Source organism: Pristiophorus japonicus, chromosome 7, assembly GCF_044704955.1.
Source record: "Pristiophorus japonicus isolate sPriJap1 chromosome 7, sPriJap1.hap1, whole genome shotgun sequence".
NCBI classification, from domain to species: domain Eukaryota; kingdom Metazoa; phylum Chordata; class Chondrichthyes; family Pristiophoridae; genus Pristiophorus; species Pristiophorus japonicus.
Window position 1 is genome coordinate 80,441,800 of NC_091983.1, and position 15,832 is coordinate 80,457,631.

The 15,832-nt window shown below is 40.1% G+C and overlaps 1 protein-coding gene across 12 annotated transcripts in view; it reads left to right on the plus strand.

Moving 5' to 3' along the window:
* The window catches only part of LOC139267173 (pumilio homolog 2-like), a 156,694-nt gene that overhangs the window by 127,719 nt on the left and 13,143 nt on the right, over nt 1–15,832 (plus strand). For 9 of the 12 annotated variants that reach the window (XM_070885094.1, XM_070885087.1, XM_070885093.1 and 6 more), the window contains 6 exons: nt 644–919; nt 3,783–4,019; nt 4,973–5,240; nt 6,516–6,645; nt 13,527–13,661; nt 13,803–13,940. In XM_070885094.1, the coding sequence (XP_070741195.1) occupies nt 644–919; nt 3,783–4,019; nt 4,973–5,240; nt 6,516–6,645; nt 13,527–13,661; nt 13,803–13,940 (1,184 nt within the window). The remainder of the gene's footprint in view (nt 1–643; nt 920–3,782; nt 4,020–4,972; nt 5,241–6,515; nt 6,646–13,526; nt 13,662–13,802; nt 13,941–15,832) is intronic. The other 3 variants (XM_070885085.1, XM_070885089.1, XM_070885091.1) reach the window with 1 other exon arrangement.

Below are 15,832 nucleotides of genomic sequence, written 5' to 3' on the forward strand. Positions count from 1 at the left end.
CTCCACATGCAACAACACCCAGTCAGCCCCATTCTGCTTCTTTTGGAGGCGTATTTTACATTATTGTTTTGATCATGTTCCAACTTTTTGCTTCCCTTGGGTAACAAATCAGAAACACCGTGGGTCATTAGGGTGAAGTCCCTTTAAGCCTTTTAACACGGTGTGATCCACATGGACCTTCACCCTTTTGATTTTTCCCATTGGTAACCTAGGCTTACTCCTATTGATATGTGGAGGATGCTTCCCTTTGAAGAATGAGGAAGATCCTATGAGGTGGGTAATTTTACTTTTTAATCATATATACTCACTTAATTACTGAACTTAATGACAGCACCACAAAAACTAAAGATGCTTAAACCTTTTTTATTATTGGGGGAGATTCATTTAGATTCAGGCTTCTAATTTAACTGGAAGTTCTGCCAAGTTTGTTGTAGCAATACAGAATACCATAATATAGCTTTCCCTGCAAATGTTCGCTAAGTTTTTTGTTGATACCATAAGTTTGCATGTTAAGTAATTTCCTGAAATCCGGTACTGCAATGGAACCATAATCAGTAACATATGACATTTCAATTTTTTAATCAATTGGAACAGATTACTTGTCTTAGCATTAAATCCGTTCTTTTTAAATTCTGTTAAACAGCTGCGACAGCTTCAGCTAATGGGACAGCAAACAGTTTAGCAGCAGCAAATGGCCTCTTCCGTCCAATTGGAACTCAGCAGCAACAGCAGCAACAACAAAACAACAACTTGCAGTCAAACTCATTTTACGGCAATAGCTCTCTGTCAAATAGTTCTCAGAGCAGCTCTTTGTTCTCTCATGGGCCAGGCCAGCCGGGCAACACATCACTTGGCTTTGGAAGCAGTAACTCTCTGGGTGCTGCTATTGGCTCAGCACTTGGAGGATTTGGATCAGCAGGTAAACCATTCCTAAATAACCTGTATATATCGCTATTTAACTACTCAGTCAATCACTCTCTTTTGAAGTAGTTTTGTCAGCCCGTCACAGACCATGCCGCAACGTCAAACTTCTGCTTAGTAGCATCTGAGAAGCAGGAATAAAAATGGCCCCAGTTAATTGGGCATAGTGAACAACTGTAGAATGGTTTTAACATAAATTTTGGCTGAAATTTGTAATGTAAATATCAACTTCAGTTAAATTCTTTCAGTTTCAACATACAAATAGCATATTCTGCCATCTGTCAAAGAAAAATGTACATATCTGTAAAAAAAAAAATGTATGCCGAACACTCCAGCCCTACTTTGCTGGACGTGCAGATTTTGGCATGGTTTTCCTTTGATCAGTGGCCGTGTTTTAAATTTTAAAACCAGCTTTTCCGATCTGTCAAGATTTTGGTTTTACCAAGACATATGCTGACCAGGTTGTTGGCCTCTGCTTTTTGCTAAATTCAAGATTTGCCCTGAATATCATGGATTTTTGATTAATTTTTCATGTTGCATGATGTACAACGATGATGGAAGAGCTCAGTACAACTATATTTTCATGTGGAAGGTAGTCCTGAACCAAGAAATGTAAACAGTTTATTGGTTCAGAGACGCCTCACATCCTGCACCCTTAAATTATTCCCGATTGAGGACATTAATGTTTTTAGGAGCAGACAAGACCAACGGGTCTTTCCTTTTTTCATTAATCCCAACCCCACCAATCCACTTTCTTAGCATATCTTTCAACCACTTCTCTTTTCAGAAACATTTCTGCTGCTTGAACCTATTTAAACTATTCAATTCAATGACTTCACTGGTAACCTATTCCATAAGAAACATAAGAATTAGGAACAGGAGTAGGCCATCTAGCCCCTCGAGTCTGCTCCGCCATTCAATAAGATCATGGCTGATCTGGCCGTGGACTCAGCTCCACTTACCCGCCCGCTCCCCGTAACTCTTAATTCCACAAATCTAATGGTTCTGAAATCCAGGCCTTGCTGGGTCCGTATGGAATACGTACGGACCCGGCAAGGTGTCGCAAAAGCCGGTTTTCGACACGCGATGCGCACGCGCCGAAAACCGGCTTTTCCGATCTGTCAAGATATCGCTTAACAGATCTTCCGCATCTCCAGGAGAAAGACATCCGCGCGGGCGAGATTGGGCTATTTGCCCAACTCATGCTCAGCGAATGTCCTTCAAACTCTTAGGCTCAGCATGAGAGTTTTAAAACATATTTTAAAAAAAAAATTAAATACACATTTTTATAGTAAAAACCCTGTCCACTAAGGTAAGTTTATTTTAAACCCTATTAAAACACATTAAAAAAAATCCCAAAAATATATTTTTTCTAAAACATTTTAATTAACTTTAATTTCATTTAATTTTAAATATGTGAGGTGTTTTTTTAATTTATTATATTGTGTTTGGGTGTTTTAGGGGGTTATTCTCATTGATAGTAATGGGAACTTGTAAAATCGGAGTTCCCATTACTATCAATGAGAATACTGTATCGTGATTGGTTGTCCAGGCCCATGTGACTCCAGCTTCTCCGTCCGTATCTCCAAGACGTGGACGTGCTGCGAAGCGCGGGAAGAGAAGGCCTCCGACTGAAATCCAAGGCGCCTCCGGGACTACCAGGTACTTTCGTAGAGAAATTTCAAGTCGGAGGCGTTCATCCGAAGGAAGCCTCCAACCGGAATTTCAGGGCCAAATTATGGTTTTGCAGAAAATAAGTTCCCCCTGACTTCCCTTCTTATTCCTAAATAATCTTTAGTTTGTGTTCCCAAATATTTTGAACAATTTGTCTGGATCTGCTTTATCATCATCTTCTCAAAAATTAAAATCTCGACTTTTTCAAAGAAACTTGAGCAACTTTGTTCATGCTTTCTTGTAATCAGGTGACACAAACCATCTTGGTTGATTACTGTTGTACCCTGTCCAGGATAATAGTATCCTCCATATATTTAGCTAGCCAGAATTGCATAGATCTGCTCAGCATTATGTCCAAGATCAAAACATCTCTCTTGCAACTAATTATTGGCTTTTTAATTGCATTGAAACACTGGGCTGACAGTTTCATAGATTTGCCCACATTGGTCCTAGTTCTTCGATATTTTTTTTAATCAGCACGCCTCCTGTATGACAATTCCTTTTAATATATACTCTTTTGATTCTTCCAAAATTATTTCACATTTGCCTACATTCAACTACTTCTGCCACCTACTGGTTTAGTTACTGGTTTAGAAGATCCAAATGCTTCTGAATCTTATTTCACTGTTTTCCATTATTGGAACTCATTCCTGTTCCAGTACATATTTTGAGACTCATTGCCTGAGTAATTAATCATCAATGTGGTACCTTATCAAAAGTTTCCTGAAATTACAGCAATTTAGCAGCTGCATTTCATTTGTCTACCATATCTTTTTAAAACTTTAGCAGATTATTTATTCATGATTTCTTCTTCCTGGATCTATGCTGTCCAGCTTTTAAAAAAAATTATACTGGCCAATATTCAGTCATTTGTAGGTTAAAAGATAACCCCCACAGTTATCTTTTAAAACTCATTTTTCTTGCTTTAAAATATAATCTTGCATGATGTACATTTTAAAAATATATATATATATATATATATATATTCTTTGATGTCGCAGTTCCCATCTCTGGAATGTGCTTCAGTTATTGTTTGGTGGATATAGATCAGTATAATTTAAAAGGCAGGGAACCTGCAAACAACAGAAAATAGGAATTCAGTTGTTAATTGTAGTATATTTAAGGTATTGTTAAATGCAGTTACCAGTCCCACATCCAAAACCTATTTTGATATCCTGTTTTTACAGTTGGTGGTTCTGGAAGCAGCAGTGTATCTAGAAGAGATTCATTGTCTACTAGCTCTGATCTGTACAAACGACCCAACAGCAGTCTGGCTCCTATAGGTCAGCAGTTCTACAGCAGCTTGGGATTCTCCTCCTCACCTGGTCCAATTGGCATGCCCCTTCCTAGCCAGACTCCTAGTCACTCTTTGACACCACCTCCATCCCTCTCCTCGCATGGGTCTTCATCTAGTCTTCATCTTGGTATGTTTGCTATTTTATTATGCATAAAGATGTGTTTAGACCAGTAATTTAGCATCCAGGATTTCAGTCTAGCTTGCTGCTGGACTGGGTTTTATATTGGTGAGTAATCCTTTTGTATCTGTTCAATGTTTGGAATATGTACACAAAACACAGACCTCTTGAGAGACTATTAGTTTGGGTTCAAAAGAATGAAAGGCCAAATATCAGTGCTTTCACAAAACTTGCGTAGTTTTTGTGTTCAGTTTTGTGCAATTGATTATACCAGTGAAATATACTAAGTGTAGTGACTAGTTTGTTGAAAGCAAAACTCTAGAAAATATGTGTATAAAGATTTCATTATAATTACAGAACAAAGAAAATCTGCCCCCCTCTTCCCAGTATGCAGTTTAACAGGTTATACAGAATCTTCCATAAAATATTTAAAACATTCGATTCATACTTTCGCTACTGCTGATGAGATTGATCTGTTTACCGTTAAATACTTGTTTACTTCTGGTGGCAGTTTCATTCAGTAAAAAAACAACATATAATTTGTGATTGCTAGAATATCTATTATTTAAATGGTTAATAAAAGACTGTTTGATTCTACTCAGTGCTGCATTTTGAATGTTATCTAAGATTTCAATCTGACTTAACTACATCAAATATGATGTAGCTATTATAAAGTTGTAAATCTTAAATCCATGCAGCATTTTTTTGTGTCTGTGTCAGAATTAGTACAGTTCTCTGGTAGTAAAAATACAGATTTTTGAATATTAAGAAAAAGATAGTAATTGAACCCAAACTAATAATCTTTCAAGAGGTCTGTGTTTTGTGGTGATATGTTCTAGATGATGATATGTTCTAGATTTCATTATTGTAAAACTTGGAACTGACATGCCATGCCATGTAATCATACAGCAGCACCACAGTGTGCATTTTTTCTTCAGTTTATCGACATGTTTTCACTGCAGGTGGACTAACAAATGGCAGCGGTCGATTCATCTCTGCAGCACCTGGTGCTGAAGCTAAAAGTCGCAGCGGGATTGGTTCATCAAGTCTGTTTAGTTCCAGCAGCCAATTGTTTCCGCCCTCACGTCTTCGCTACAGTAGATCTGACATCATGCCTTCAGGTCGCAGCAGGCTGCTGGAGGACTTCAGAAATAATCGTTTCCCCAATCTTCAGCTGCGTGACCTAGTTGGTCACATCGTTGAATTCTCCCAGGACCAACATGGTTCCAGGTAAACTGATTTGTGGAAACTTTTTTAAAGTGGATGTATGTTCCTAAATTTAACAATATTGGTTAAGATCAGCGGAATAAGTTTTGTTTCAACATGTTTGGTGTCATCAGCAACTATTTGTGTTCAGGTGACCCAAACATGCTATAGTTCCATGTTTTCACTCACCGTTCACTGATCCATACTTCTCTGAGAGTACATGTGACGGAGAAAAGCACCAAAGAGACACTACCATATAGTACATGATTATACTGTCTCATTGTTTAAAAACAAATAAGTAGTTACATTGGTCTACAGCACAGAAACAAGCCATTCGGCCCAACTGGTCTATGTAGGCGTTTATGCTCCGCACGAGCCTCCTCCCACCCTTCTTCATCTAACTCTATCAACTTACCCTTGTATTCTTTTCTCCCTCGTGCTTATCTAGCTTCCCCTTAAATGCATCTATGCTACTTGCCTCAACTACTCCTTCTGGTAACAAGTTCCACATCCTTACCACTCTTTGGGTAAGGAAGTTTGTCTTGAATTCCCTATTGGATTTATTAGTGACTATCTTATATTTATGACCTCTAGTTTTGGTCTCCCCATAAGTGGAAACATTTTCTCCATGTCTACCCTGTCCTATATTTTCATTATCTTAAAGATCTCTATCAAATCACCCCTCAGCCTTCTCCCCAGCCTGTTCAGTCTTTCTATCACCGCTGAATCTTTTTTGTACCTATCACAATGCCTCTGTATCCTTTTTAGAATATGGAGACCAGAACTGTTCACAGTACCCCAAGTGTGGTCTAACCAAGCTTCTGTGCAAGTTTAACATAACTTCAATGCTTTTCAATTCTGTCCCTTTAGAAATGAACCCGAGTGCTTTGTTTTTTTTATGACCTTATTAACTGTGTTGCTACTTTTAGTGATTTGTGTATCATTGCCCCTAGATCCCTTAGTTCCTGTACTCCATTTAGACTCTCATTCAAGAAGTGTGTATTTTAGGTTTTTGAGAAACCCACTTATCACCATCAAAATTCTAGGAAAACTATCTGCACTTATTGGTGATAAAACTTTTGTCCTTAGAAAGAGCAGTACCATTTTCAGCTTTGAGAACAAGAGTGCAGTAATTTTGGACAGTAACCAAATAGCATGAACATCTTAGTTATGTAAAGAACCCTACTCTCTAGTGAGATGAACTATAACTGTATATCTTGAACAAAAATTACAACAAAAATGCATTTTAAATGGCTTTAAGTGTAGCTCCAACTTCATGTTACTTTTTGGAACTGACAGATTCATCCAGCAAAAGTTGGAGCGAGCTACACCTGCAGAACGCCAGATGGTTTTCAGTGAGATCCTGCAAGCAGCATATCAATTGATGACTGATGTGTTTGGAAATTATGTAATACAGAAATTCTTTGAGGTAACTATATTTTCAGAAGCACATTATGTGAAAATTGTCTTAGTTTTAACAATGTAATTAGGAAGACAAATGGCATGTTGGCCTTTATTGCAAGGGGGTTGGAGTACAAGAGTGAGGAAGTCTTGCTACAATTGTGCAGGGTTTTGGTGAGACCACATCTGGAGTACTGTGCACAGTTTTGGTCTCCTTATCCGAGGAAGGATATGCTTGCCTTAGAGGCAGTGCAACAAAGGTTCACTAGATTTATTCCTGGGATGAGAGGGTTGTCTTATGAGGAGAAATTAAGTAGATTGGGCCCATATTCTTTGGATTTAGAAGGATGAGAGGTGATATTGAAACATAAGGTTCGGAGGGTGATTGATGCTGAGAGGTTGTTTCCCCTGACTGGAGTGTCGAGAACTAGTCTCAGCAAAAGGGGTCGCCCATTTAAGACTGAAGTGAGAAGGAATTTCTTCACTCAGAGGGGTGTGAAGCTTTGGAATTCTCTACTCCAAAGGACTGCGGATGCTGAATCGTTGAGTATATTCAAATGGAGTTGGGGTCGAAGATCAGCCATGATCTTATTGACTTGTGGAGCAGGTGCCATATGGCCTACTCCTGCTCCTAATTCTTATGTTCTTAATGGCTGTTTTAAGTGGCTGCCGTGTCCTGAGAGCAATGTGTATATAGACAATGTGGGCATGGCCACATGTATTGCCCATCCTTAGTTGCCCCGAGAAACTGGTGGACCTTTTTGAATCGCTGCTGTCCTTGATTTTTTTTAATTGCTCACAGGATGTGGGTGTCGCTGGCAAACCCAGCATTTATTGCCCATCCCTAATTGCCCTTGAGAAGGTGGTGATGAGCTGCTGCATTGAACCACTGCAGTTCATGATACTTTGTTGTGGTTTGGTACAATGGAGTGGCTTGCTTGGCCAGAGGGCATTTAAGAGTCAACCACATTGCTGTGCGTCTGGGGGTCACATATAGGCCAGACCAGGTAAGAATAGCAGATTTCCTCCCCTAAAGGACATTAGTGAACCAGATGGATTTTTACGACAATTCAATAGATTCATGGTCACCATTACTAATATCTTTTTAATTACAGATTTGTTTAATTACTGAATTTAAATTCCCCAACTGGTTGGATTTGCACTTGCATCTCTGGATCATTAGTCCAAGCCTCTGGATTACTAGTCCAGTAACACAACCATTATGCTACCGGACCCAGAACATAGGTTGGTGGTAGTGCTCCCGCAATGGTTTTGGGTAAGGAATTTCCTGGATATTGACCTGGCATCAATGAAACATAAAAACATAGGCCCCAAGTTTCCACACGCGGCAAAACAGGCGCCCTTCCGAGCTGGGCGCCCTTTTTTCGCGCCGAAAACGGCGCCTGAAAAAAAACGCGCTATTCTCGAGTGCCTTGCAGCTCGATGTCTGCTTGGCGCGGCCCACAGGGGGCGGAGCCCACCACTCGCGCCGATTTTGTAAGTAGAAGGGGGCGGGTACAATTTAAATGAGTTTTTTTGGTGCCGGCAACCGTGCGCGTTGGAGCGTACGCGCAGTCTGAAGTAAACATTGGCACTCGGCCATTTTAAAAAGTGCTGCAGAAAAAGTGAAAATTTGTTTATTGAACCCTTACAAAGGCTTGTATTTTAATTTTCTTGATATTTCTGTGTGTGAGGGAGTGCATTCTGTAATTAAAGATAGACTGTGATAAATGGGACACATGCACTTGTTTGAGACTATTCAAATTCTTTGTAGCTGTTCAATTTTTAACATTTTTTAATAAAACCACATTGCCCTTCCATGATCAGCACTGCGGTTTCTTGCAGCTTTCTCCCCCTGCCGTCCATCGGGCCCGACGGCAAACGGCTGCCTGAAGTACTGAGGCTTCTTGCAGCTTTCTCCCTCCCCCTACCATCCATCAAACCCGACGGCAAACGGCTGCCTGAAGCACTGAGGCTTCTTGCAGCTTTCTCCCTCCCCCTACCATCCATCAAACCCGACGGCAAACGGCTGCCTGAAGCACTGAGGCTTCTTGCAGCTTTCTCCCTCCCCCTACCATCCATCAAACCCGACGGCAAACGGCTGCCTGAAGCACTGAGGCTTCTTGCAGCTTTCTCCCTCCCCCTGCCGTCTGTCGGTCCCGACGGCAAACCGCTGCCTGAAAGGTCTGCCTGAAGCACTTTCACACAGGTAGGAACATGGTTTATTTAATCTTTTCTTTGCTTATAAATTTTTATTCAGGTTGCATTTATTTGTATAAGTATAACTAAGGATTTATTGTAGAATTTAATGACTTCCCTCCCCCCCACCTCGTTCCCGACGCCTAATTTGTAACCTGCGCCTGATTTTTTAATGTGTAGACAAGGTTTTTTCAAGCCTACAAAAATCTTCACTTGCTCCATTCTAAGTTAGTTTGGAGTACGTTTTCACTGTAAAAACTTTCAAATCAGGCGTCAGTGGCCGGACACGCCCCCTTTTGAAAAAAAAATTCTGTTCAAAAGTGAAACTGTTCTACCTGACTAGAACTGCAGAAAACTTAAATGTGGAGAATTCCGATTTCTAAAATACTCCGTTCTCCACCAGTTGCTCCTAAAAATCAGGAGCAAATCATATGGAAACTTGGGGCCATAGAAAATAGGTGCAGGAGTAGGCCATTCGGCCCTTTTGAGCCTGCACCTCCATTCAATAAGATCATGGCTGATCATTCCTTCAGTACCCCTTTCCTGCTTTCTCTCCATACCCCTTGATCCCCTTAACCGTAAGAGCCATATCTAACTCCCTCTTGAATATATCCAATGAACTTGCATCAACAACTCTCTGCGGCAAGGAATTCCACAGATTAACAACTCTGAGTGAAGAAGTTTCTCATCTCAGTCCTAAATGGCCTGCCCCTTATCCTAAGACTATGTCCCCTGGTTCTGGACTTCCTCAACCTCGGGAACATTCTTCCCGCATCTAACCTGTCCAGTCCCGTCAGAATCTTATATGCTTCTATGAGATCCGCTCTCATCCTTCTAAACTCCAGTGAATAAAGGCCCAGTTGATCCAGTCTCTCCTCATATGAGAGCCCAGCCATTCCTGGAATCAGTCTGGTGAACCTTCGCTGCACTCCATTAATAGCATGAACGTCCTTCCTCAGATTAGGGGACCAAAACTGAACACAATATTCCAGGTGAGGCCTCACTGAGGCCCTGTACAACTGCATTAAGACCTCCCTGCTCCTATATTCAAATTCCCTAGCTATGAAGGCCAACATACCATTTGCCTTCTTTATTACCTGCGTGCCCACTTTCGTGACTGAAAAACCATGACACCCAGGTCTCGTTGCACCTCCCCGTTTCCTAATCTGCCATTCAGATAATATTCTGCCTTCGTGTTTTTGCCCCCAAAATGGATAACCTCACATTTATCCAAATTATACTGCATCTGCCATGCATTTGCCCACTCACCTAGCCTGCCCAAGTCACCCTACAGCCTCTTAGCGTCCTTCTCATTGCTCGCACCGCCACCCAGTTTATTGTCATCCGCAAACTTGGAGATATTACACTCTATTCCTTCATCCAAATCGTTAATGTAAATTGTAAAGAATTGGGGTCCCAGCACTGAGCCCTGCGGCACTCCACTAGTCACTGCCTGCCATTCTGAAAAGGACCCGTTTATCCCGACTCTCTGCTTCCTGTCTGCCAACCAGTTCTCTATCCACGCCAGTACATTACCCCCTATACCATGCGCTTTGATTTTGTACACCAATCTCTTGTGTGGGACCTTGTCAAAAGCCTTTTGAAAGTCCAAATACACCACATCCACTGGTTCTTCCTTGTCCACTCTGCTAGTTACATCCTCAAAAAATTCCAGAAGATTCGTCGAGCATGATTTCCCTTTCATAAATCCATGCTGACTTAGTCCGATCCTGTCACTGCTTTCCAAATGCGCTGCTATTTCATCCTTAATGATTGATTCCAACATTTTCCCCACTACTGATGTCAGGCTAACTGGTCTATAATTACCTGTTTTCTCTCCCTCCTTTTTTTAAAAAGTGGTGTTACATTAGCTACCCTCCAGTCCAGAGGAACTGATGCAGAGTTGATAGACTGTTGGAAAATGATCACCAATGCATCCACTATTTCTAGGGCCACTTCCTTAAGTACTCTTGAATGCAGACTATCAGGCCCCGGGGATTTATCGGCCTTTAATCCCATCAATTTCCCAAACACAATTTCCCGCCTAATAAGGATATCTTTCAGTTCCCCCTTCTCACTAGACCCACTGTCCCCTAGTACATTCGGAAGGTTATTTGTATCTTCCTTCATGAAGACAGAACCGAAATATTGGTGCAACTGGTCTGCCATTTCTTTGTTCCCCATTATAAATTCACCTGAATCTGACTGCAAGGGACATACGTTTGCCTTTACTAATCTTTTTCTCTTCACGTATTTATAGAAGCTTTTGCAGTCAGTTTTTATGTTCCCTGCAAGCTTCCTCTCGTACTTTATTTTCCCCCTCTTAATTAAACCCTTAGTCCTCCTCTGTTGAATTCTAAATTTCTCCCAGTCCTCAGGTTTGTTGCTCTTTTTAGCCAATTTATATGCCTCTTCCTTGGCTTTAACACTATCCTTAATTTCCCTTGTTAGCCATGGTTGAACCACCTTCCCAGTTTTATTTTTACTCCAGACAGGGATGTACAATTGCTGAAGTTCATCCATGTGATCTTTAAATGTTTGCCATTGCTTATCCATTGTCAATCCTTTACGTATCCTCTGCCAGTCTATTCTAGCCAATTCATGTCCCATACCGTCAAAGTTACCTTTCCTTAAGTTCAGGACTCTAGTTTCCGAATTAACTTTGTCGCTCTCCATCTTAATAAGGAATTCTACCATATTATGGTCACTTTTCCCCAAGGGGCCTCGCACAACAAGATTGTTAATTAGTCCCTTCTCATTACACATCACCTAGTCTAGGATGGCCAGCTCCCTGGTTGGTTCCTCGACATATTGGTTCAGAAAACCATCCCTAATACAATGAAGGAGTGGTGATGTATATCCAAATTGGGATGATGCATCACTTGGAGGTAATGGTGTTCCCACAACATTGCTGCTCTTGTCCTTCTCCGTGGTAGAGGTTACAAGAGGTGCTGTCAAAGTCAGCTTGATGAGTTAATGCAGTGCACCTATAAATCATATATATTGTAGTCACAATGTGCCAGTGATAGAGATTGAGTCCTGTGGCAAGAGCAATGATCAAGCAATTTGCTATCTCCTGGGTGGTTTTGAGCTTCCTAATGTTGTGGCTACACCCACCCCAGGCAAGTGGTGAGTACTCCTGACTTGACCTTCATATATGAAGAAACTTTGAGGGGAGAGGAAATAAGCGACTTGTTGCAGAGTACCCAGTCTCTGCCTTGCTTTTGTAGCCACAGCGTTCATATGACTGATTCAGTTAAGCTTCTGGGCAGTGGTGACCCCCAAGATGATGGTGGGGGACTCGCCGATGATGGTACCATTGAAGTTCAAGGGGAGATGGCTGGACTTTTCTTGTTCAAGATGGTCATTGCCTGGCATTGATGTGGTGCAAATGTTACCTGCCACTTGACAAGCCAAGCCTGGGTGTTATCCTGGTCCTTTGGTCGGCTCGCATAAGTGTTGTGAATTAAGGTGAACACTGGAGTCATCAACGAACGGTCTCACCCCTGAGCTCATCATTGATGAGATAGCGGAAGATGATTGGGCTGCGGATGCTTTCATGAAGAACTCTTGCATGAAGCTGTAAGGACTTGCTTTTGACAACCATAACCGTATTCTTGTTTTTAATCCACATGTTTGCACTTGATGTATTGTTCATAAAACACCAACAAGTCAGATTGCAATAAACCAATCCCTACTCTATCCATGCTTTCACTGGGCTTCAGGTTATGCTCTAACTCTCATATCCCTGGCCATGTGCTTAACTCCCTATCCTGTGCTCCATGCCCCACTCGACTGCTCCAGTCCCAGCCGGTGCCTGTAATGCCATGTGCAATGTCACAGGAGATCTAGTACAGCAAAGTTATAGTGTGTATAGAATGCCTTTAATATAGGTTAGAGGACTAATGTACACTATAACTACTCATCACTGATGTGTCACATAACTGGCAATGTACCAGTTGATTCGATAATAGATCACTGTGAATTTGTAAATTCTTAAAATGTTAAATTGGTAAATATACAACATTAGTGCTGGGTGTTTTCTCCACTGATGCAAATATACATTTTCCAATTTATGGAGTTAAAGTATTTAAAATTAGAATTTTAGATAAGCTAAAACCATATTTGTGCTCCACGTATAATTGATGTACTCTTCTATTTTAGTTTTTGTTGAGGTTTTTAATGCAAGAGTGATAAATTTCTACGTAAAACGTGTTGAGGATTATTCAGTTATTATTTGTAAAATTACTTCAACCTAACCAGTTATGTTCTGAGAAAACTTGTATGGCATTAGTGTACTCAAAAATATTGTGCTTTTGGAGTGGGAGGAGAGTTGGTTATTGATTTCTCCAACCACCCTCCCCATCTCAGTGCCCAGCCAGTGTACGATTAACACTCAGCAGTTACTGCTTTACAGACTTGTATTTTAATTATTCAGTTGAATGTTTAATTCACTTCATTTCTTAACCTCTGGCTTGTGGTCTCCACTCTGGCTACAGTTATGGAGCAGTACTGAGAAGCATAAGTAAGTTCCATCTCCCATGGTATTTTAATCCTTCCTCAGCTGAGGAAGGATTGATTCAGAAGCCTGAACCAGGGACAGTGGTACTGACATAGAGGCACAAAATATTGCAACCGTTGAGATGTTGGATCCATATTTGTATATTTCAGTTTGACTTGAGATTTATGGATTTATTTTAATATTTTCAGTTTGGAAGCTTGGATCAGAAACTAGCATTAGCTCAGCGCATCCGTGGCCATGTTTTACCTTTGGCCCTACAGATGTATGGTTGTCGTGTTATTCAGAAGGCATTAGAATCCATATCAGCAGACCAGCAGGTAATTGTAAGTTTGAACAGATTTTTTTTAATATAAGTTAATTTTTAATAGCAACTTGGATAAATCATTGGTACACAAATATTAATGTGCCAGTATTTTTCTAGTGGATTCGATTTGTAGTTTTTAATAGTCCTCTTCTCAATGCAGAATGATATGGTAAAGGAGCTGGATGGTCACGTTTTAAAATGTGTTAAGGACCAAAATGGAAACCACGTTATTCAAAAGTGCATAGAGTGTGTGCAACCACAATCTCTCCAGTTCATTATTGATGCTTTTAAAGGACAGGTGAGCAGTTTTTGTTGCTTTATGCCCCCAGGGGCCTACTTTACAAGCAAGAAGATACAGTACCAAATTAGAAGATATTTCATACATGACTACAAAATATGTTTTCAAATGTGCAATTGTATAAATAAGAATGGTTTGCCATTAACAAATTAGAATAAAGCCAGTTCCCCTTATACTTCACTGTTGTGTCTTGCCCCAGGAATTTGAGCTGTGAAATAAAATAATGACGTGGGATTGACTAGATATTCTTTTTTAGATTATTAGGCTAACATTACTCAGGGACCAATTTTACAAAATCGTGGTTCCAGTTAGGAACCTCACCCGCTGGGAGCACATACTGAGAAATCACGGCATGCTTATTGCAATTTTCTGTGTTAGTTTTAATGGACAAAGAATCATGGGGAGAATGCCTACAATCTCTCAGTATGCATTCCCAGCAGGTGAGACTTCATACCAGGAGTACACATTTGTAAAATTGACTCTATAGTGTGGGAGACTGCTGTAGCCTGCACTTGCTTGCCCCTTGCATGTTCCCAATGGATTTACTTAAATAGGCAATACAAGTAGAGCTGAATAATGCTGTCGAATAAAGAGAAAAAATATTGTCATTCACTTTGAAATGTACAGTCATTTCTATTTTAGGAAGTTTCTGTAATGCAGGGATGATAGTTAAAGAAACTGCACTTTTCCCAGATGCATCTATTGCTCTGTCAGAGTCTGAAGTAGCCTTATTGGATGAATTATGTTTGGAGTATAAGAAATCCCACTTAAATGAATACCTGATAAAAGAATAACCTGCTTAACTGAATAAAATAGTACGACATATTTTTTTCTCACATTCATGTTGCCTTTGAGATTAATTCTAGATAATTTTCAAACAAACCACAAAAATCGTCACCTCCATACATCTGCACTTTCTCGCTGTGAACTGAAATGTGACCGTATGTATGAAGTAATCTACGAAAGCTGACCCTGGTCAAAGAAATTAACCTTTTTATTGCTGTATAACATATAGACCTTGAACTACATCACATGTCAATTCAGCAGATAGTTAATATCAGCCAAGCAAGATGCTTTCATAACAGTATAAACTGTCAACAGGTTTATTCACAGATAGTTACTTACAGAAGCAAGTGTAGAAGTCGGTCCAAAAACAGAGCCTGGAGCAGGTTCGTGAAGAGTTAAATAGATGAACCAGCCAGACAAGATCCTTTGAGCACTTCCTTGCAAAACAAATACTTATTGCAGATGGACTGTAGTCTAATTCCGCAGAGAACCAACAAGATGCAATCTTTGTAGGACTTATATAGGCATATACCTAAAGCGTTGTTTTGCCTCCACGTTCTATAGCTAGACAAAACCAAATTAAACTGAAAATTGGCAGGATTGAAACGTTTATGCTTAAAATTCCTTTGTGATCTCTAATGATTCTCAGAAGTCTATGCAGATGAGATTCACAGTGCGCATACATTATTTACCAAAATATTCAACAAGGTGATAAGCTAACCGTCTATAACAAACCAATTATTTGAACAGTAATCAAGAAGTGTTTTAGTGGGACACTGACAGTTAGCAACTTTGTATGCAGAGATTTCTTTGTCCTTCCAAAGTGTTACTACAGGTGTCTTGTATGCATAACTTCCATTTGTATATGGTATTTTAAAGACCCATTTAAACTAAAAGTTGCAGTCAAGAGATTAAAATTGTAGAAAATACTCCATTTATTCCAATGAATAAAATATTCCTACATAAATTCCTTTCTTGTATCTCCGAATAATGTGCAAATTGTTTAAACAAATTGATTAACCCATTTAAACAAATTGAACAGCCTAGGTAATGAGTATTCCAGCTGCCCTGATTCCATTCAAGTATTTATCCAATTCCCTTTTGAA